The sequence below is a fragment of the Anthonomus grandis genome, chromosome 1 (assembly GCF_022605725.1).
Source record: "Anthonomus grandis grandis chromosome 1, icAntGran1.3, whole genome shotgun sequence".
Classification (NCBI taxonomy): Eukaryota; Metazoa; Arthropoda; class Insecta; order Coleoptera; family Curculionidae; genus Anthonomus; species Anthonomus grandis.
The window spans coordinates 3,042,308-3,064,996 of record NC_065546.1 but is presented as its reverse complement, the minus strand read 5'-3'; the positions used below and the strand labels follow the sequence as shown (position 1 = coordinate 3,064,996).

General features: G+C 28.7%; 1 protein-coding gene across 1 annotated transcript in view; it reads left to right on the top strand.

Annotated features, from left to right (window-relative positions):
* Positions 1 to 2,974: 2,974 nt before the first annotated feature.
* Positions 2,975 to 22,689, top strand: part of LOC126743126 (sodium-dependent nutrient amino acid transporter 1-like) — a 52,108-nt gene continuing 32,393 nt past the window's right edge. Inside the window, exons 1-2 of the mRNA XM_050450128.1 lie at positions 2,975 to 3,160; positions 13,975 to 14,058. Of these exons, the coding sequence (XP_050306085.1) occupies positions 3,152 to 3,160; positions 13,975 to 14,058 (93 nt within the window). The 5' untranslated portion in view covers positions 2,975 to 3,151. The remainder of the gene's footprint in view (positions 3,161 to 13,974; positions 14,059 to 22,689) is intronic.

The window sequence follows — 22,689 nt, the reverse complement described above, 5'->3', positions numbered from 1 at the left end:
ATATTTAATGCAAACTATCAACCATACATTCTCAAAACATAAATTTAATTGAAACAAAACGCATATCACAACAGCAGCACTCACTATGCTTTTTCTAAACATTATTGCATAGGTGCACCTTGGCCTATTTAAATAATATTCACAAGATATAAGATTACATCCTTGAGATTTAAATACATCAAAAAGAAAATTAATAAATGAAGTGATCACATTGGATCTTGTGTCGTAACTTAGAACCAGAAGTTATTTTTTAACTAAACTATTTTATAATTGTAATTTAAGATGAAAATAATTATAATTAATCAGTGTTATATAAATATACACACCAAACTTATACACATAACTGTGATTAGAAAAACTGGATATGAAAGACAAAAGTTCATAAGCTTTAATCATTATATTATTATAATTTTAATAGAGTGAGAGTAAAAAAGATATACAATATAGGCCTTGTCCTTCCCATCTGTATAGACCCAATTACTCAAATACTGAAGATAGAGAATCTTAATACTACAAACTAAATAACTAATAACCCAAAAAATAAATGATACACAGAGAGCGTAAGTTTTTTGAAAAGCATTTTGAAAGGTAAATAATATAATATGGAGTTTCCTGATATAAACAATATAAAAAATGCAAGATACATGAACTGAAAAAAAAAATAAAACAAAAACCAAAAAAAAGAAAATTACAATAAACCGGAAAAAAAAACACCATATTCAAGTCGTTAACCTTCTTTGATCAATTCAACACATTTACACTTTGAACCCAACTTAAAAATAAAAACACTTACATTAGTAATTACTCGGGTCCTGATTGTTGTCGTTCTTCCTTGTAAGTTCACCCAGTTTGTCTTCAGAATTTATTAGCACTTTAACACCTTTATGCACAACAAACACTTGCCCCCCTTTGGTCCAGCAGGAGTTTTTATATTGAACTTGAACTTTTTTTAACAAACTATGCTGGGAAACCGTAAGCAGCTCGGATAACATGACTTTTGTCCCCTTCAACGACCGTTTACTGTAGAAAATTTTATCGCGCAACCATCTCTGGCAAAATGAGACTACAACTGGCCTAGGTTTTAAGGCTAGCTGTTGATCTTTACTGCCCAGCCGGTGACAAAAATTTATATCATATTTGCGTACCGGAATATTTATTTTTGTAGAAATGAGATCAATAATACCTTCGTACAGATCGTCATTTGAATGTTCTTCAATGCCGTGAACTAATACGGTGTTTCTATTGGTTGCCGTACTGTGTTTTGACACTTGAAGGTTTAATTGCGTAATGTTTTGACGGATATTATTTATGTTTTCTAATACAGTTTTTTCAAAGGTAGAAAATCTTACTGATAACTCAGCAATATCCTCCAAATGAGAGTTATCCCTTGAGGTGGATGTCGATGTGGTTCTTGCTTTTAGATTCTTCTTAAAGCTGTCAAATTCGGTTTTAAACTGGGACGCCATTTGCTCTACTCGTTCATTCAACTTTTGGATTTCGGGATTTTGACTTACTTGGGCGTTTGATGAATTAACTGTATTTCTCCCCATGGCTGGAACTACTTAAAATAACACCTTAAACACTTGTAACTAATTATTTTTACATTAATAGGATATAAATTAATGAAATTTATGGACCGAGGTGACCGAACGTTGTACTTATCTACGCCGGTGCATAATCCCTTTCCGTCACAGAAAATGGACCGAGTTTAAAACTCTAAAGAAAGCAGACAGAAAAATGAAATTAAGAAACAGATTTAAGAATCAACTTTGTATTTTAATAGGAAAATAAAAATATTAAAATAATTTAAATATAAAAACAGTTTTTTTTTAATTTAAAGACAGTCAAGGGTACTATTAGTTATATAATTCGATATTTAAAGGAATTGACTATAACGTCTAATTCCAAACTTAAACCACGTAATTAATCATTTATTACATTATTTTTGGGAAATAATTAAGCTATATAATTGGTTTTATATTTTGATCAATCTGCAATAATTTCATTCAATATTTTGAAAATCAATTAAGCTTTTATTGATCCAATTAACGATATTCACAACATTTGAAATTTCGCAATGTAATGAACATAGAGTATAATATAAAAATTGTTTTTTTTTTAAGTACCACTAGTATGTATATATGACGTAGTATATAAAGTAATATGTTAATAGTTATTTAACTGAATATTGAACGGAAATAGCTAGTAACGTTTTTTTATTCTAATAGTAAATAGCGAATAACCCATTTTATACTTTATTTTTTGTAACTGGGCGATATATTTAGTTTTATATACTCATCGATACGAAAAACGAAGCACTTAACATTTTATAAATATTTTTTTTTAATACTGAATTATTTTTTTAAAAGTTTTCTGGTTAATTGTTGTAATATTTTACACATAAATAAAACAACATGTCTTAAGTAATTTCTAACAATAATCAACCAATTATTAAAAAAAAAAATTATGGCAACACTACGAAAACATTAAGGAAATTAATCGTTTGTCAAATTAATCAATTTAATTTAAAATTTACAATATTTAAATCAGTTCATCAACATTAAATTTCTATTTAAAATGCGTTCAATGGAATTTAGTTAACAATTTGCTATAATATTATAGTAATTTCATTAAATATGTAATATAAGGAGAATATAGTTAATACATAAAAATATCCGATACCGTTAATATTAAGCTTTGAGACATTTTTTTTTATTGACGCAAAAAGCGATATCTAACCAGACTGATAAAAAGAGGAAGTTCAATTTTTATGTCTAAGCTAAATTCCTTAAACAATAACATGTAAGCACCTTTCATATCAAATATATATCCTTTTTGTTTTACGACCAATAATTAGCGGTTTTATCTAATTAATAAAGTACGGCAATAAATATTAATCACCATATAAATAATAGAAACTTTCGCAAAGACGTTCCTCCCCCCCACCATTTTCGATGATTTGCGCCTGTATAATTCATAAAAATAATTGGCTCTTATGCTTTTCGTCTGGCGCTGTGAATGGAACGCTATTTACAATAGATGGTATCTATGTGCGGAAAATTATTACAAAGTCACTTTTACTTATTAAAACTTTATTTTTTGTCGTTTGATTTTAAAAAGTTCACTTGACTAGTGTGGAAATTTAATAAAAATGTCAAAGGTAAGATATTTTAAACAATATAATTTTTTTAAATAATAATCAGATTTTTAAAAGTTACTAGTTTACTTTAATAACCACTTTGTAATAAGAAACATTTATTTAAAGATAAAAATTATTTTAAAATTAAATAATAAAATATTTTCTTATCACAATTTACATAATTTTTAACATATTTTTTAAGTATTAATAGTAAATAATAATTTAAAATGAAAAAAAAAAAACAAATAAAATATTTATACAATTATTGCTTAATGATTGTTGTAATATATATTTTATGATATCTTATTATTTCATTTCTGTTAAAAGACTTTCAACTTTTCAACATATAATTTATTGCTTATATTTATGTTATCTTTATTAATCTAAAGTTTTTTTATAATGTTTGAATTTTGGATACTATGAAAAGAAATCAATAAGAAAGTAAATAAATAATTAAAACTACATTACATACTTAAATATTTTTCATGAAAAATATGTAATATAAGCTCAACAATTAATTGTGTATATAATATCATAAAAAAATAAAAGTGTTTTTATATACATATTATTTGACAAACTAATTACATACTGATATAATTTTTTCAGGTGTTAGAACATTATATATATCTTTAAAATAAATATTTTTATAGAACTTAGTAGGAGTTTAATTAATGTTAGTAAAATTTATTACTGTTCTTAGTAACTTAAAAATTTCCTTTTTCTAATTAATGTTACTAGTTTACTTTGATATAATATGTTAATTGCATCTTAATAACCAATTTTTATTAAAAAACATTTATCTAAAAATTAAAATTATTTTAAAGTTAGATAAAAAAATATTTTCTTATCACGATTGACATAATTTTTAACATATTTTTTAAGTGTTAATTTAAAATAAAAAAAAAACAAATAAAACACTTATACAAATATTGCTCAAATTATTTGTTTTTTTTTTTAATGATTGTTGTTATAATATTGTATATCTTATAATTTCTTATTATTTCATTTCTGTTAAAAAACTTTTTCAATTTATCAAAAGATAATTTATCTCGAGAAATCTCGTCTCGAAGGCGATTTCTCGTCTCGTCTCGATCATCGAGACGAGATTTTAAGAAACTCTCGTCTCGATGTTTTTCTCGCTCTCGATTCGAGATTCTCGAAATTGTTAAAAACAATTATATACAATTTAAACAAATAATCGATTATTATTAAAAAATACCATGTTGTATATAAAGTCTATACTAGATTTTTTTTCTGTAAAAAAATACTTGAAAAAAAATACAGAGCTATAGGTATAGTATGAACTAAATACTAAATATGTCACTTGTAGCCAAAAAAAACGCAGAAAATAAAAACATATTGTTTAAAAAAGTATAAATCCAAACGAATCGTAAATTTTTTAATAATAATATTTTATCCATGGATTTAAAATTGTTTAAAATTAAAATTTAGTTGGTTAAATACAAAGACTCCGCACTGCGCTACTTGTTCTTCATTGATTAACATGACATGACTTTGATGATTATTATTTTATTAAGGTAGGTATTAATATTTTAATAGGCGCGGTAAAAAAATCCATTTTAGTTACAGAACACTTAAATCTATTAAACAATAAAACACTTTTAATTGATTATGCTTGATATTGTTATGCTCGCTTGATAATTGGTTATTTTTTATAAAGATTAATATTATGTTTTCATTTATAATAATGTATTTTGCCCTGATCGTTTTGGTTAAGTCCAGAAATAAACATTTATTTCCAAATACTTATATTGATACAACGTCTTTTCTTTTGGACACAAAATCTACTAAATTATAGAGAATAGCATGTTTTTTTTAATGGGTCTTAAAGAGAAGGAACAAATGATGATGTTGGTTGTTTTATTTTTTTTTAAAACACCCCATAATGGCATCTACAGGCCAATAAAAAAAGGCAAATTTTCATCATTTTTAGGAGGTGATATTTTCATTTTTTTTTATTTAAAAAAATTAAAATAACCAATATAAAGAGTAATCCTTGATGTATCCAAAATGGTTTATACATTTAAAAATTTTTACATATTAGCCGAGTTTGAAGGTCCGAGAAATGCCCTGTTTTTCATGCGATTTTCGAACTGAGTGGGCCTCTTATCTTAATTATCGTTGTGTCTTTTACAACAATAATTAATAAGTTTTATAGCTGACACCTGCAGAAGCGATGATGAAGACGAGAATTACGAAAAACTTGCCGATACTGAAATTGTTGATGTAAACAATAAATGGCCAGTAGATAATATTAGAACGCTAGCTCTTAAATGTAAACTGGGCTATGGTAAAATATATACTAAAATATGGTAAACTGGGCTCTTAGAATGAAAAAACGTCTAAATATTTTGTGTTAAAATAATGATGACTTAAAGGATTATCTTATTTCGTCTCAAGATTGGGAGCTAGTAAGCAGAATTTTTAATTATTTAAAAGTGTTTAAAACATTATTCGATTCATTTCAAGGCGAAAAATACTGCACATTACCTATGGTCGTCTTAGGAGTTAATATGCTTCTAGACAAATTGGAAACCTGGGCTTTTGGACTGGATAAACGTCCAAATAGGAATACAACCGACGAAAAAGTTATAGAAGCTCTTCAAGCAGCAAGGGATAAAATCGTCAAACACTATTCAAAAACCAATTGGATATATTGTGTTGCATTAATATTGGATCCACGACATAAGACTGAGACATTTAACTTTACGAACGAGGGAAAAAACTTAAAACAAGAAGCCATAACTAAATTCGAAAACTTATATAAAGAAATATATTACGTTAGTTCTAATATTGATATTCCTTTAGCATCTCAACCTTTCACCAATGATATTGATGACAATACTGATGAACTTAATCTGCAAAGTTTGTTTGAAAAAAGCAATGGCGACAGAGGGAACTGAAGAAAAGGGATATTGGGTATCTAAGAGAGCTGAAGGCAATCAAGATATTTTAGAGTGGTGGAGAAAGAACGAAGCCATTTATCCAAATTTATCGAAAATGACTCGTGATTTTTTAGGTATACAAGCCACTTCAGTTCCTGCAGAAAGACTGTTCTCAAGGGCAATACTGACAATTAGAAAAGAACGAAGCCGATTGACTGGAGAATCGGCTCAATTTTTAATATGTTTAAATCCTTGGCTATGCAACAAAGATATATTTATGAGTGCATAAGCAATAATTTTGTTATCTATACTTTTCATATTTTTTATTAATCTTTATTTTATGTTTTGTTCATTTTTAAATATTTAGAATTTATGTTTTAGTTTAGAAGTTTTTTTCCTTTAAAAATATAAAATTATTTGAGTTTTAGCTTTGTTATGCTTCTTTTGCTTTATTTTCTAACATAGTTTTTTATTTTCATTCTTCTAACCTTTTAAAGGCTGTTGAGTTATTGCAGCATCTACAGTCTTTCGAGATCGAGAAAAACTCGAAAAAATTTCTCGATCTCGAAAAATCTCGAAGTGATTTTCTCGCGATCTCGTCTCGAAAAAACAACCTCAGTCTTGTCTCGATCTCGTCTCGAAATCGAGACGAAACGAGACGAGAACTCTCGAATTTCGAGAATCTCGTGAAACCCTAAAAGTAATTAAATACTGGTATAATTTTTTCAGGTGCTAGAACATTATATTTATCTTTAAAATATTTTTATAGAACTTAGTAGGAGTTTAATTAATGTTGTTAGTAAAGTTAATTACTATTCTTAGTAACTTAAATATTTCCTTTTTTTAATTAATGTATTAAAATTATATAAGAACTTTTGATTAAGAGGTGTTTAGAAATTCATAAATCAATATACAGGGTCTTACAGAATAAGTTGCTGGTCCTTAAGGGTGTTAATCTTTATAGGCCGATTTAAGAAAAAAATTTCAAATAAAGCTATGTCCTAAAAAAATCGTAGCAACAGCCATTTTTGGATATTGTACGCCACTGCTTTTCCGTTAAATAAAACCTATTCTTATAATTCCCATTCATTTAAGGGCTAATTTGATTTTTTGTCTTTTTTTCGTCCGACATTACCGCGTATAAAAAACATTTTGATGCATGATTAATTTATAAGTAAAAGAATTAATTTTTTTTACAATTACAGTGTAACAAACTCTAATTATAGAAGTCTTGTGGCACCATAATATTAAATAGTTTTACACCCTTAAGGATCAGCATTTTATTCTGCAACACCCTGTATGTATGTAAAAAGTTTATATAATTAAATATTTTGAAAAAAAAACAAAATAGTATACAAGTACATACGTCGCCAAAATGCTTGGACCCCGCCATTTTTTTAGAAAAGGGTCAGTTTTTTTTACATCGCTAGTACCCTTTTTTTATTCATTGAATTATGAAAGATGCATTTTGGTGTCCTAACAATTTTCTACACAGGGAAAAAAAACAATATGCACAAAATCAATAACATTTTTATAATGTTACATAAAAAAAGGTATTAACGCGTTTAATAATCAATATGTCTTCCCCTATTCTGCCACAAGAAATTGACTATGGATGTCTATGGATAGAAACATGGATTGAACATAATCCCATACATTTGTCTTCGGATTCATAACAGGAGAGTTGGCCGAAAGTCACGTCTTGCGAAAGATACAAAGTATCTTTACTTTCGCATGGAATCTTTTTTTATTTTAATAAAAATAATAAAATGATATTTAAATAACATGTAGAAAGTTAAAGTACTCCCTTGGAGGCATAAAATATGATAAAAAATATACAAAAATGCAATAGTTTATAGAGAATTTATAAAGAAATTGTCAGTACCCTATATTTTTTTAATAAAGAATTCTTTTATTTTCTTTTTACCCCTAAAGGGTTCTTCTAACTAGAACACAAGCCTTAATAATTAACGATAGAGCATCTTCTCTTTATACACTTAAACTTTTATTTACTTTAACGTCACTTTACTGCTTTCTTGACGCAATATTTGGAATATCTTAAGAAACCATCGAAATTAATTAAATTGGCGAAACTTTTCCAATAAATAAATCGATTTGATGTACCCTGTCAACAAATATCAGAAAATGTAAACAGAAGTTAATGGAAAAAGTTTTTTTTGCATCTGATTAAGATGAAGTGTTTTGATTTAAATAACTCTTTTAAAATCCTTTTTTTTAACAAAGAATATTTAAATGGAAAATCTGTATTTTAGGCTTTATTCTACAGGACAAATATTGTGTTAAATGTGATTTTATTGTACCAATTTTAAACCAAGACGTCTATTTTCTACAACTAGTTAGAAAGTAACACGCATCTATTTAAAAAAAAATCTCCGACTTCATGTATCACAAACCTTGACTGTTTATTGTCCCGAATTTCCCAAGTGTTTATATTCCCAATAAAATCTAAGACTTTCTTTTTATGCGAAAAAGGAATTTCGTCACTAGGTGCCTCGATCAACGCACACCTACGCGGATTTAATAAGTTTTTATTATTTACTATCTAGATTATTATTAAAGCGTTTATTATTTTACGAGCCTCATTGAAGTCGTATCGCGCAATAATTGTTTACCACTTTGTTAATTTATTGTACCCTAATTATTGATAATGCAAGAATACTGCGGTGCGTGAATGTAAGAAACTAAGTATAATTTATGTAAATTCATTTTTCTATACTTTTTTAGGATTATTCACAATGAGCGTAAACTTAGATATTATTCTTGTTAAAGCATTATAAAAGCAAGGACAATTATGCATAATTTTTATTACATTTTTGTATACTTTTTAATTCAGTTTTCTTGCTATTGGCTTTAGATCAAAATAAAATAGTCATAGATGACCAACATTTATAGGCTTCGTTTTGACCTTTATTTGATCATCTTCAGGACTCTACAAAGGAATAAGATCAGAAAAATGACAAAATCCTTAAAATATGTGCTAATACTAAAACTAAAAAACTTTAATAGAAAAACATATTTAAATGATTTCTATACAAGTAACTAAAAATATTTTCTTTTAAGCACTTTTTAAACTCTATATAATAATTTTCGATTTTATAAAAATATTTATTGCAACAATTTAAAAGAATTGAAAAAATCAATAATACTAAAAATAAATATAGAGAAATAATATGAAAAGCAAAGGTTTAGAATACCTTTTATTTTTAAAAGACCAATTTGTTGGTTATCAAAGAAAACTAAACTTTTAAATTATACACTTTGAAAAAAGTGAAAAGGCAATACAATCTATTATATTATACAATACAAGAAACTTTATATATAAATAATTATGTTAATGTTTAACATTTTTTCTAAATTCAAACCTGTCTCTATGTTAAAAATGAAAAATACTCTAAAAAACTTATAAAATGTTGGTGGTGGTGAATCTGGTATATCAAAACATATCCTCCATGTGATGTCTCTCTTGTGGTTGGTCATAGATTGTTAGATATTACTAATACTTCTTTGTCTAACGGTGCTTTCCCAGATGATTGGAAACTGTCTACTGTTATTCCTGTTCCCAAAGAACAAAACACAAATGTGCATAATGAATTTAGACCCATTAACACGGTACCTGTCTATGAAAAGCTCCTTGAGAATTGTGTTAAGGAACAACTTGTTGAGTTTTGTGATAAAGGCAAAATAATTGTTCCTAGACAGTCGGGATTTTGTGAGCATCTATCTTGTGAATCCGTTGTCGTTAATAATTGTGATGATTTTCTCAAAGCTATCGACTGTGATAATCTTGTTTTAGCGGTATTTTTAGATTTTAAGAGAGCCTTCAAAACGATAGATAGACAAATGTTAATTACCAAACTACAGCAATTAGGAATTAGGGATAATGCTTTAAGTTGGTTTAAGTTGTATGTGTCCAACAGAGTTCAACGTGTAATGTTTAAAAATAGTATATCTCAGTGTGTTTCTGTTAATTATGATGTGCCTCAAGGAACTGTCATAGGACCATTGTTATTTCTACTGTACATTAATGATATAGTAAAAGTTTTTGAAAAGTGTGGGATGGTATTATTTGCAGATGATACAATGGTGTATATTATAGGCAAACACTTACAGCAAATGCAAATCGACCTAAATAATGAATTGAACAGTTTATTTGTATGGCTTTGCACTAACAAATTGTGTTTAAATACAGCTAAATCGAAGTTTTGCATATTTGGCAAAAAGTCACGACTTAATCAAATAGACATGGATAGTGTGACCACTACTGTAAATGGGGATAGAATTCTTTATGAGAGTGAAATTAAGTATTTGGATACTATTCTAGATGCCAATTTAAACTTTTGTGCACATGCAGACTACGTCATGCGAAAATTCTCCAAATAAGTTGGATTTATCACCAGAGTGGGAAGAAACCTCTCCATGAACACAAAGTTGCTTTTGTTTGATAGCATTGCACTTCCGCATTTGCAGTATTGCTCCACGTTGTTGTTTAATCTGCCACAATATAAAATACACCAGTTGGAAGTAATACAGAATAGAGCTATGAAACTGATTTTAAAATGTGATCGATATACACCAATTAAATGTATGTTCAAGTGTTGTTAAAGTGTTCTAAATATGATGTCTGTGACTGAACGTTCAGTTACTTAATTTGATTTTATTTAGAGGCTCAATAGAATTTAATTAATTGCCTGTGATAATGAACCAGTAAACCAGTTTAGGAGGCTATTGAGAAAACATCTTTTAAAAAGGGATAGCTAAGAGTATTTCTATTTTTTTTTGTGATGTATATTATATTCTTTTATGATTTTAGTTATAAGTTTGATTATACCATTTGTGTTATTCTAGGTTAGGTTTTATTTATACCAATCATTGTTGTGTACGTTTTCTTTTATTACGCTGATTACCACTCTATTATACCTAATGTAGCCCTGTATGTAATGAACTTTTATTGGTTTATTATTATTATTGTAGTTTATTTTCTTTGTAGACTTTAGTACTCCTTTATATTAAAATTATAATTATTGTAATATATGTAGCTATAAATAAATTTCTTTATTTATTTATTTATTTCTAAAAAATCCAATTTTACGTGGACGTTTAATTAAATACGGGTGATCAGATCCATTTAAGTTATGCAGATTATCTTGTTCATTCTAGCTTTCTATCGAATAAGAATAAAGTAATTAAACAAATAAACAGAATAAAGCTATACAATACAATATACAGCTTATTTGAAAACTGAGTAATTTAAAAAAAAATAATTTCATTTAAAATTACGATTAAATTTTTTTAAATCAAAGAAATTAATTAATATACACGAATAAGGTATAGGAAAAATTATAAAATATAACCAAAAAATGTTAGCACAAAGTTTTTTCTGTTTTAAATATTACTTAGGTTAAAATTTATAATACATTTTTATATATTTTTGCTATAAAAATAAAAAATATTGAAACAGAAAATAAAAATATTAAAACATTAATATCTTGGTATCTTAGAAAAAGAAACAAAATGTTATACAATACAACAAATTAAATAAACAACATATTTTTATATTTATTTAATCATGTTATGACACATTATTTTAAATGTGCGTAGTGATAATCTTTTCAATTATTAATAATTTATGTTCAAATATATTTTATTCTATTTGTAAATAACAAATTATTTATATAACAATTTTATTTTAACATCGTTTCATAATGTAAATGTGAATGACCTCATAGAAAACCTTCTATTTTAATCTAAATGGAACAACTTAATAAAACTTAACACAAACTGAGATCATGGAGAGTTACTTAATATATTTCTTATATTTTTTGTAAAAGTAAGTATATTTCACAAAATTATTTATGCAAAAATTAATAAAAAATATGTAATTTAGTCACAATAAATTGCAAATATATTTTTCAGGTAAAACCAAGTAAGTGTACAATAATCAATAAAATTTCAACTTTTAAGCTAGATTTATTTACTTTTAAAAATTATCAAGAAATATGGATTAGTCGCAAGTTAAGTCAACAACGTGTTAAATATTTGTTTCTTACTTATTAAAAAAATGGCTTATATTAATGCATTCATTAATGAATATTGTAGTTATTAAGGTAGTTTTTGTTTTTATGCTGCAGTATGTTAAATTGGCTCAAAAATATCTACTTAGCATCTAAAAAAAGTTGTTTTTTCAAAAAATAAAACTTAATTTTAGCATTTATTATTAGAGTATCTTATAAATATATCTTTAAATACTAATAAAAATTAGTAGCCACAAAGCTGTATTTTTTATGTAAAAGTCTGACCATGGGAAATTAATTACTTGTAAAATTAAGTAACTAATATAGATATTAATCTTCAAATAACCTTATAAAACTTTAGAAGAATAGTATTATTAATTTCCATCTAGGGTCATATTTCGCATAAATATTGTTTTTATTATGATCGTATCTATTACATTATTAATTGGTGAAGCAAAGCGTCTTTGCATGAACCTGCGTGAAGCCAAGCACATAATATAATATAACACCTAGGTTAAAGTATATTATGTGTGCTTGTTTTATTCAATATATTATGTGCATCGTTTACTATATGTATTTTAAAATTATATGTATCGGAAATCATTTTTATATTAAAAATATTACTATTATAAAATAATGTGTAATGAAATAGAACAAAAAATATTTATGTATAATTAATTATTAATTTTGTAATGTTCTCTTATTCTATTTTAATTTTTGTTAATTAAATAACTAAAAAAATGTAATGTAAATTATTCTGTAAATTATCATGTTTTGCAAATTTTCAATATTAAAATTAGGAATTTTTAATTTTTTTTTAACTATCTGAGTTTTTAATTAAATAGAACTCAAAACAATGTAAAAATTTCACTACGATTTTTTTATTACATCCCATTCAGTAATTTTTTTAATGGAAAAACAAAATTTATTTTATGTTATATTAATTTCCGCTAGCGCAAAAGCCATCAGATGGAGATCTTCATATAGAATTGCACATATACAGTCGTGGTCATATAAATAGCACACCCTTAATTTTGCAAAAAAAAAATTCTCTATTAATTATTATAAAGAACTAATACCGCATTTTGAAACTTCAATCCAATTCTCAGTTGACGTGTTTCGGCGATTTTTTAAAAAAGTTTTTATAATGCCTTTTTGTCACCATTAAAAAATGCTATAAAAATGTAACTTTTTTCTGTGTAATTTTAGATCAAATTTACTGATCCCATTCGAAAGAGCAGGAAAAATTATATACCCCCTGAAAATTTCATGACAATTGAACCTTAAATAGTCTAGATATAACATTTTAAAAATGAGAAAAATCGCCTATTTTTGCAGAAATCGTAAAAAAAGCGGTATTTTTGCCATTTTTTATATCTTATATATAGACTATTTATTGGTCAATTGTCATGAAATATTCAAGGGGTATATAATTTTTCCTGCTCTTTCGAATGGGACCAGTAAATTTGATCTAAATCTACACAGAAAAAAGTTACATTTTTATACCTTTTTTTAATGGTGACAAAAAGGCATTATAAAAACTTTTTAAAAAAATCACCGAGACACGTCAACTGAGAATTGGATTGAAGTTTCAAAATGGGGTTTTAGTTGTTTATAATAATTGATACAACATTTTTTATTTACAAAATTTAGGGTGTGCTATTTATGTGACCGCCACTGTATAAAAAACATCACAAATGTTATAAGAAATTATTTTTTAACTGTAATATAAAACCGATGTTTAAGTAAAATTTTAAGACTTTTATAATGTGTTTTTCATTGTTCTTTACCTAAATAATGGGTATTACAATAGACTTACATCCTGACTTAGCTTAAGTAGTTAGACTCCTTTACTTTTAGCATGGACTGCTACATTATAATTAATTTTTATTTATAGGCAAACGGAATCGATAATCCATCATTTGTAGGACAAGAGGAAACACCAAATGGAAATAATATTCAGAATATTATACAAAACGAGGTTAGTAGAAATCCGAATTTTTATGTTTTATTTTTCCATGTGCCTTCTTCATATTTAAAAAAACAAATTTTTAACGCACTATATTTAGATTTCATCAAATTACATTTCAATCACAGAATTTATTTTATTAAGTGCTCAAAATGTGCTTCGTTTTATTTATCGATTGTTGTATTTTTGGCGATAAGTAATTGTTTTTTTGATCGTTGTCATTTGTTATGATAATCGTAACTTAGCGGTAATTTACGGGTTGAGTCAGAGTAGCTTACGACTAGACTTCGCCGAGCGGGTTTCTCGAATCTGTCTAAAAAAAAGAATGTATTTTATATTTCTTTTCCTATTCTATAATTATTATATTATGTGTTAAAATTTGCATTTATTCAGGAAAGGCATTATCTATCTATCTATCATCTATGTTAAATGGTGATCGATTAGTTGATTGGTACAAAAGATTTGTTTAAAGGTAGATGTTGATTTTTACAAAAAAGTGCCTGTATCTCAGTAGTCATTCATGTTGAAATTTTAGTTAGTTTAAAAGAGATATTTGTTAACATCTGGATTTTCCCTATCCCTTATATTATACAGGATGTTTTCAACGTTAAGTCATTTATTTTAACTGCTTTTAAGACTCGTCAAAAGGACTTGATATACCAAAAATAAAAAACACCTATATAAAAGTGGCGTAATCAAAGAGATAATAAATCCTTAAAAATTCGAAAAGATAAAAATATCAATAAACAAATTTTTTGATATTCTCGACGATTGTCGTGTAACTTCTTAACATTTTTTGTTTACCGCTCTTACCGTTAATCAAAATTTGCGTTATTGTATACTCTTCAGTACCAACCTTTGGTTTGATCAGTTGTAGCAGTCTTTAAATAGTGCGTATTTTATTTGGTTAATTATTTTGTATAAAAAAATGGCCATATTTACGAAATTGATTTAAATTTTTCAGATGTTTCTTTAAATATGATACAGAATATATTATATAGATCTCACATGATACTGATCCATCACATTTTAGACGAAAAGTTCGTGAACATCTAAATATAAAATTTTTTATATAGATGGATATAGCGTAATGGACACATTTGACTTGGTCGCCTCACTCCCACGATTTAACGCCTCGCGATTTTGTTATGTGGGGCTATTTCAGAAAGTTGGTGTATCATAATGGAGAAATTATAAAAAGAAAATAATGGAAAAATTAAATACTCAGGATCAACTTCAAGCGCCCATTGAAAATTCCTGTGATTTAATTTGTTGATTTTAATTTTTGTCAAAAAGGTTTAAAAAAGTATATTATTTTTTTTTCACGATAATTTTCAATAATGAGTAAGTACCTCTTTTATTATTCAACTTTTATATAGGTGACTTTTGGTATATTAATTCTTGTAGTATTTTTGACAAATTCTACAAGATGTTAAAATAAATGAAGCCATATTTCCTATAAGAATTTCCCAGCTATTTGTTAAATGGGCCAAAAAGAAGTTTCCAGTTATAAAAATTGAACATTGCTTACAATAGGTCTAAGATAATGGCTAATCTGTAATTTCTTCTTTTCTTATTATTTATTTAATATTTGTTAAGACTGTAAGAGACAAACAACGTAAATATCGAACAAATAACAAATATGGCCAATATACAGGGTGTTCGAAAAATAGATAGAGATATCTTAATGGGTGATTTCTTGTAAAAAATTACGAGAAAAGGTTTCTATAAACAGGGGTCCGGAAATGCACAGTTTTCAAGATAGGTGAAATTTGACAGTATTATTTGTTGTATTAAGAGGCTAATTTAGCCCTAATTAGATTAAAAATTATTGGCAAAAAAATGTACGCCATGAAATATCTCCGTCTATTTTTCGAACAGCCTGTAGAATGGCAAATATACAAGAAATTAGCAACTTTTCTCCATTTTGACTCTCATTTAAAAAATACCACGAAGTGTTAGTGATTAAACCTTATTAATTTATTGGACACATTTAATGTCTACATAAAAAAATATATATATCAAAAACGTTGAACCAACATTTATATGTCATGTTTATTTTAATAATACTAATCCCATTAATCTCACAAAAGACAAGATCCCTCTAGACATTATCGTGCAAAAACCTATATTCATTTATTAATGTAATATAGTAAGGAAAATCCTTATTTATAATCATTGTTAATGTTATTTTAATCCAAATAATCAATTTACTTCGTGTGGGTGAACCGAACGTATGTGTATGACTTGCTTAAAAAATCTAATCCTTTATAAATGATAGGGATTTACTCTTTAATTTCAATTGCCTAATGCGTTTAACTTAGGGTATAAAATGCGTAAAATATGTAGTCAAATAAGGCGTTTAGCGCAATAATGGCCTAAGGTAAAAATTACAGTTTGTAGAAAATTGAGTTGAAAAAAATTGTAATTTTTGATTTTTATATTTTGATATCTATTTTTTTATTATTTCGATTTGTTTTGGTCAAAATGCTAAAAAAGCTATTTTTTAAACTAGGATTCGAAAGGAAATTGAAAATATTGTTTTTCTTTTGTTTTTAAATAAGGTTTAGGCCACTTTTGCACTATCATTTTGGTAAAAAAATATACAACTCATCTGTTTACAATATATTTTTAGTCATATTAAGTTTTGAACAAAAATGAACATAATGAAACCAAAATGAATTCAAATAGGTACTTCGTTAGATTAGGAAGTCAAAGGAGTATCTTCAACCGAGTACAGAACATTGTCGTATGTGTTATCTCCAATGTTATTATTCTGGCTTTCCACATTATTAATGTCTTTAATTTTTAAATTATTGTAAAATGTATGTAAATAAGGAGAAACATACGCTAATAATTCTTGCAGATTGTTATACTTGTTATACTATAACGGTCGGGGTTGCGCTTTATGAATTCATACTACTCTGTAGCACGCTGACGTGTTAAAATGCAGGAGAAATTAAATGAATAATTGTTTTTACAATATCGCAAAAATGCTACCACGCGTCAGCACAAATATTGCGTAGTGATTTAAAAGTAGCGCGCGGAAAGCACCTCTATAATTTAACGATCAAATGAACTTACCTGAAGTTCGATCGAAATTATATTAGTCAGCCAGTCCAAAGATGTTAATTATTTTACCATGTAGGATGTTTAAAGATTATTCAAGGTTATGAATTAAAACATCATAATCATATCAAATCCCAAAATGTGTATATAGAAGACCCATTTTATTTGACAAAACTTCCATATATATAGATTAAATGCTTACAGCTTAAATCCAGTCTGCAACTTAATTTTAAATTAAAATATTCGCATAAATGCATATGTTAAATAAAAATATACATTTACATGTGCAGCAAAAAATATTTAAGTGTAGATAGAATAAACAAAATAACAAATTAACTGTTAAAAATACTAAAAGCAAATTGGTCTCTTTCTATTAGAGGCCGATCATAAAACTTCGCAAAGGTACTCGAACTTTTGCTCCATCCAGCAGAATCTTTAATAAGATCTATCGATACGCCAGCTCTTCGGGCTGAAGATGTCGAAGCATGCCTTCCTGAGTACGATGTAAATATATTCGTATCAATACCAGCTAGATCTAAGGTACATTTTACCCAACGACTGAGGGTTGGTTTTGAAGCAGTCTTATGTGGCTTTTGAATGGTTGTAAATAGATAGTCACTATCTTTATTCCTCAGATTCTCTGTAAGTTTCAAGTATTGATGTAAGCAAGAGACAACGCATTGATTTGGCAATTCTTCAATTTTTGGTAAATGAAGGCAAGGTTGTTTTACATTTACACCGGACGTTTTAATTCTATCTTCAATTAGAATTTGAAGTCCTCCTTTGTAAGGTCTAATATTTGGAACTCTAATAAGGCTAATGGTTTGTAGCCTTTGACCTGTGGCCAGTACTAAAAGAGTGACCAACTTATAACATAACTGTATTAAATTCTCGGCAGGATTTTTGTCGAAATAATCAAAAATAGTTTTTGGATCCCAAATAGAATTATAACGAGGTGTTTGGGGCCTCATCCTTAAAACGCTCTTCATAAACCGTTTAATTATTGGGTTCTTTCCTATTTTAATAGGCAAAATTAAAGATAGTGCTGCTCTGTGAGAGTTAAATGTACCATATAAATTCTGGGATTTACTTAAAACATTCTGTAAAAACAGTATTACCTCTTTTATATTTGCTTCAAACATGTTGAGATTTTGTTCTTTACAAAACTCCCACCAAAGTTTGTAAGTGACTCCGTATTGTTTAATGGTTGCCTCCGATAGTGAGAGTAATGTTGTCTCAATGGCACACTCCGGTACTTGTTGTAGTATTAGAGACTTCCGGATAGTCTCGCGGCTACCAAGGTAAGACTCGCAGATAATGGGTGGGGCTTTTTGCTAAAAGGACAAACCAAAAGATTGAGGTGTGGTTCAAGTAAAATTGGGTCTTCGACGCAAAGTTTTACGAAAAGTGGATACCATGCTTGAGATTGCCAATACGGTACCACTAAGATACCCTCCGCCTTGTCTTGTATTATTTTTTGTAAAACCCTTAAAATTACCGCGAATGGAGGGAAGGCTTAAAAATGTAAATTTTTCCATGAAAGGGTGAAAGCATCGCAAGCATAGGCACCTGGGTCTCTTAGCCAAGAAATGTATTTTCTACATTTGAAATTACTGCTGGAGGCAAATAAGTCCACATCTGGAACCCCGAACCTTCGAGTAATACGATCAAATGCATAATTAGCTAAAGACCATTCAGTCTCGGATTGTAAAGCTCGCGACTCTAAGTCTGCCTTCCAGTTGTCCTTGGTATTAATATAGGATGCAAAAACCCATAAATTGCGTTGCTCGCACCACTGCCAAATCATTCTGGATAGATCGTGCAGGTTAGGGTATTTTACGCTGCCCATGCGGTTTATACAGGCCACGGCTGTTGTATTGTCACAACGTACCAAAATGTTGCAATTTCTCAATGATCTAGCAAAACATTTAAGACCTATAAAAATAGCTTGAATTTCCAAGAAATTTATGTGATTCTTTTTATCTTCAAAAGTCCACCAACCATGAGTTCCCTCATTATTACAATAAATTCCCCATCCAGAAAGTGAAGAATCTGTAAAAATTTCTAAATTAAAGGAATCTTGTTTGATATCGTTATAAGAATAGTCGATGTTTTGCAACCACCATGAAAAATCTGATAAGGAAGGAATTATCATAGATTTATTAAAATTCATATCATTTTCCTGGAGAGCTTTTAATTTTTCCCTTTCGAATAATTTCGTATACAGCCAGCCATATTTTATTGCAGGACAGGCTGAAATTAATAATCCTATAAATTGAGCAAATTTCCGGATTTTTGTTTTATTAGGTTCTTGAAAATATAAAATCCAGTGTTTAATATTTTCCCTTTTTTCTAAAGGAAGCTCTATTTTTAAGGAGTTAGTATCAAAAATGAAGCCTAAAAATTTACACCTTTTTGAAGGTACCAAAATGCTTTTTTCTGGGTTTATGATGAAACCTAAAGATTTTAGAATATTTATAACTCTTTCAGATTTAATTTTACAATCCGTAAAAGTTTCACCAAAAATTAAAAAATCATCCAGATAATTTACACATATGATGTTCTGCATTCTAAAATATTGTACAACTGGTTTAAGGATTTTGGTAAATCCATGAGGCGCTGATGATAAGCCGAAGGGTAGGCACGTAAATTCATATAATTGATTTTTAAAGACGAAAAGCAAATATTTTCGATATTCATTTGACATAGAAACCAAAAAATAAGCGTCTTTCAAATCAATGGAAACTAGAAACCAATCTTTCTGAATGAGCCTTAAAACAGTTCTAATATCTTCTAGTTTAAAATGGGGAGCTTCGACAAATACATTAAATTGTTTTAAATTGAGAATAAATCGCTTTTTCCCATTTGATTTTTCAGCTAAGAAAAAGTTTGATAAAAATTGGTTGTAAAGTGGCTCGCACTTGACAATCGCCCCCTGTGTTAGTAATTTATCAATTTTCTTTGATAGAAATTCTTCATCTGTTTTAGTAAAAGATATAGATCTAGGGGGATTAGTTTGGATTGGCGGCTTGCTTAAGGGTATGTCGTAACCTTTAATCCATCTTAAAATAATGGAATTTAAAGTTATAAATTTCCAATTTTCGCAAAACTTTGAAAGTCGACCAGCAGTTCGGTATAAACATACCTCGTTTATTTCCTTCCTCTGTATCTCTCTCTGAAGTTGTCCTTCGAGGTTCGCCCTTTCTGCTGTCCCGTCTCCCTCGATTGACGGGCAGGGCGATACCGGTTTAAATTTTTGTATGGTTTCCCTTTATCTGCCCCCTCCCCTTTCATCTCTTTTTTCCTAACACCACCTGCGACCCTAGGAGCTTTAAACCCAGATGTTGAGGGAATAGGCTTCATGTCTTTGCTGGCCGTTTGCAAAGTCTTAGCTGCTTTAATTTTTTCGCAAATATCTGGTCCAAAAAGGAGGTCAGAGGGAGGACATTTTTCTAGGAGTTCCTTGGTATCCTTATTCATATAAGGATAAATGAAAGAGCGTCGTGCCATGGTTAAATCATAAAATAGGCTCGTAAGAAGACGCCCTGTATCTGATAAACCAGGTAGTAAGACTTCTTTGCATAGTGGAGGCATATTATCCGCTTCGTTTAGGATGCCGTCAATATTTTTTCCTAAAATTGCTAAGCCCATACCTAATTTTATCTGAAATTGGACATATGCATTATCCTTATTTCTAATGTTTTGAGGAATAATAGCGTATGATTCTGGGTTTAGTGTTGGAGGAACTAATAACGGGCAATTAACCGGTATTTTGTATTATTGTAAAATACCAGCAGTATCCGCCTCAGACAGTCCTTTTATTAAAATATTACTCCAACGACTTGCTAAGGCAGGGTGCACTTTAACTTGTTCAGAATCCTTTATAGACGGATCATCACCCAAAATGTTGAGAACCTCCTCTGGTAAGTCATAATCATTGTGAATTAATAGTTCATCTGTTGGAGATGCCACGCCGCTTGGACTATGGGCTATACTCTCATCGTAATCTAATGTGCTTGCCAAGCCGCGCGGGTCTTGGGCTACACTCGAACTATTATTAAAATCTGAAATCACCGGACTAATGTCATCCTGTTTTTGCCGCACGGACCGACTAGGCGTGGAAAGTCTAGATCGAGCCACAGTGGGGGAGCGAGAACGGCCGACCGAAGTCGAGCGGCCTCGACGCTTCGTCCGTTCCGCTGGGAAACGGGATCGTGAGCGTGACCTCGATCGTTTTTTAAGAAGAGATTCTAATTTAGCAAGTCTTTTATGCAGTTTTTTATGTTTGGAATCGCTATCCGATTCACTACTAGAAGACCGATGTCTTCTCTTATGTTTCCCCATGCTAAAAGGAGTTTACTTTTTAATTTTATGCAATATAATTATGTACTTACGCGTAATTAATCTCGGCCTCGAGGCTGACGAAAACACAACACAACGCTCGCGTGTAGCACAAGAAGACGAATGAGGATTATTGGAAAGAGTGCCTCGAGTCTGGTGCGATGATGAGGGAATACGGAGCGAAATTGTACTTTAAAATCTTGTAGATAGTAGCGCGAAAAGGCGGACTACATGGTAAAATAATTAACATCTTTGGACTGGCTGACGACATATAATTACTACGCGTGTTGTAACCTGGAATGATTTTAGATACAAGTCTTATTTCTATATTTTAAATTCATACCGTATTGCAGCGCGCGCGCCTTTTTCATGAGTTATTCTGTGCAGGTTTTTGTTGTTTATTGTTGTTTATAACCTAAACTAACTTAAAAATTTTTTTTTAAAAGTATTTGAGGTAGTGTTTTGTCGCTTTCTTATGAAAAACTATTATAAAAATGACCTTTTCAATAGAAGACTTAAAGGATTTCCTTCGAGAAGTTTGTGATGACTGTGAAGTTGTGAGGACACTTTTTATTTGGATATTGTTTGCAAAATAAAAGACTCGAACAAATTGGATTGTAAGATATACTTACCCTAATATTAAAAGATTAGCTTTTAGAAAAACATTTGTCTGTCAGCATTCTTCGCACAACAAAACTGCCCAAAAAGCTAAATGTAGGAGTCGTAACAAATTATGCACTGCTAAGATTTACTTTCGTGCAAAGAAAATAAATAGGTTTATGCAAAGAAATTACAAAAATTTGAAAAGAGGACTCAATGTTGTAATAAATGTGTGTCTTAAACACTCACATCTTATTGAGGTAGCTGAAACATTTAGTTATCTACGTTGTGAGCCTAACACTGAACGGGACTTCGAGACTTATTTTGAATCTGGTATAACACCGAGCGCAGCCAAAACATATCATGAGATGAAACTGATGGAAAAATATGGGACTGAAAGCTTTACATACTTAGCAAATGGTCAATTAAATCCTATTGATAATCATGTATACTATTTATTCCAAGAATGGAGGACTTCAAAATATGGTGACAGAGCAGAACAAAATATAAATGACGTGATTATGCAAAGAAAAATTAAATTAGAAGAAGAAGGTTATGTTGTTACATTTAAGGAAAATCCTAGGATAATAGTAATTATAACACCAATTATGAAACGTGTTTTTATGGAGGCAT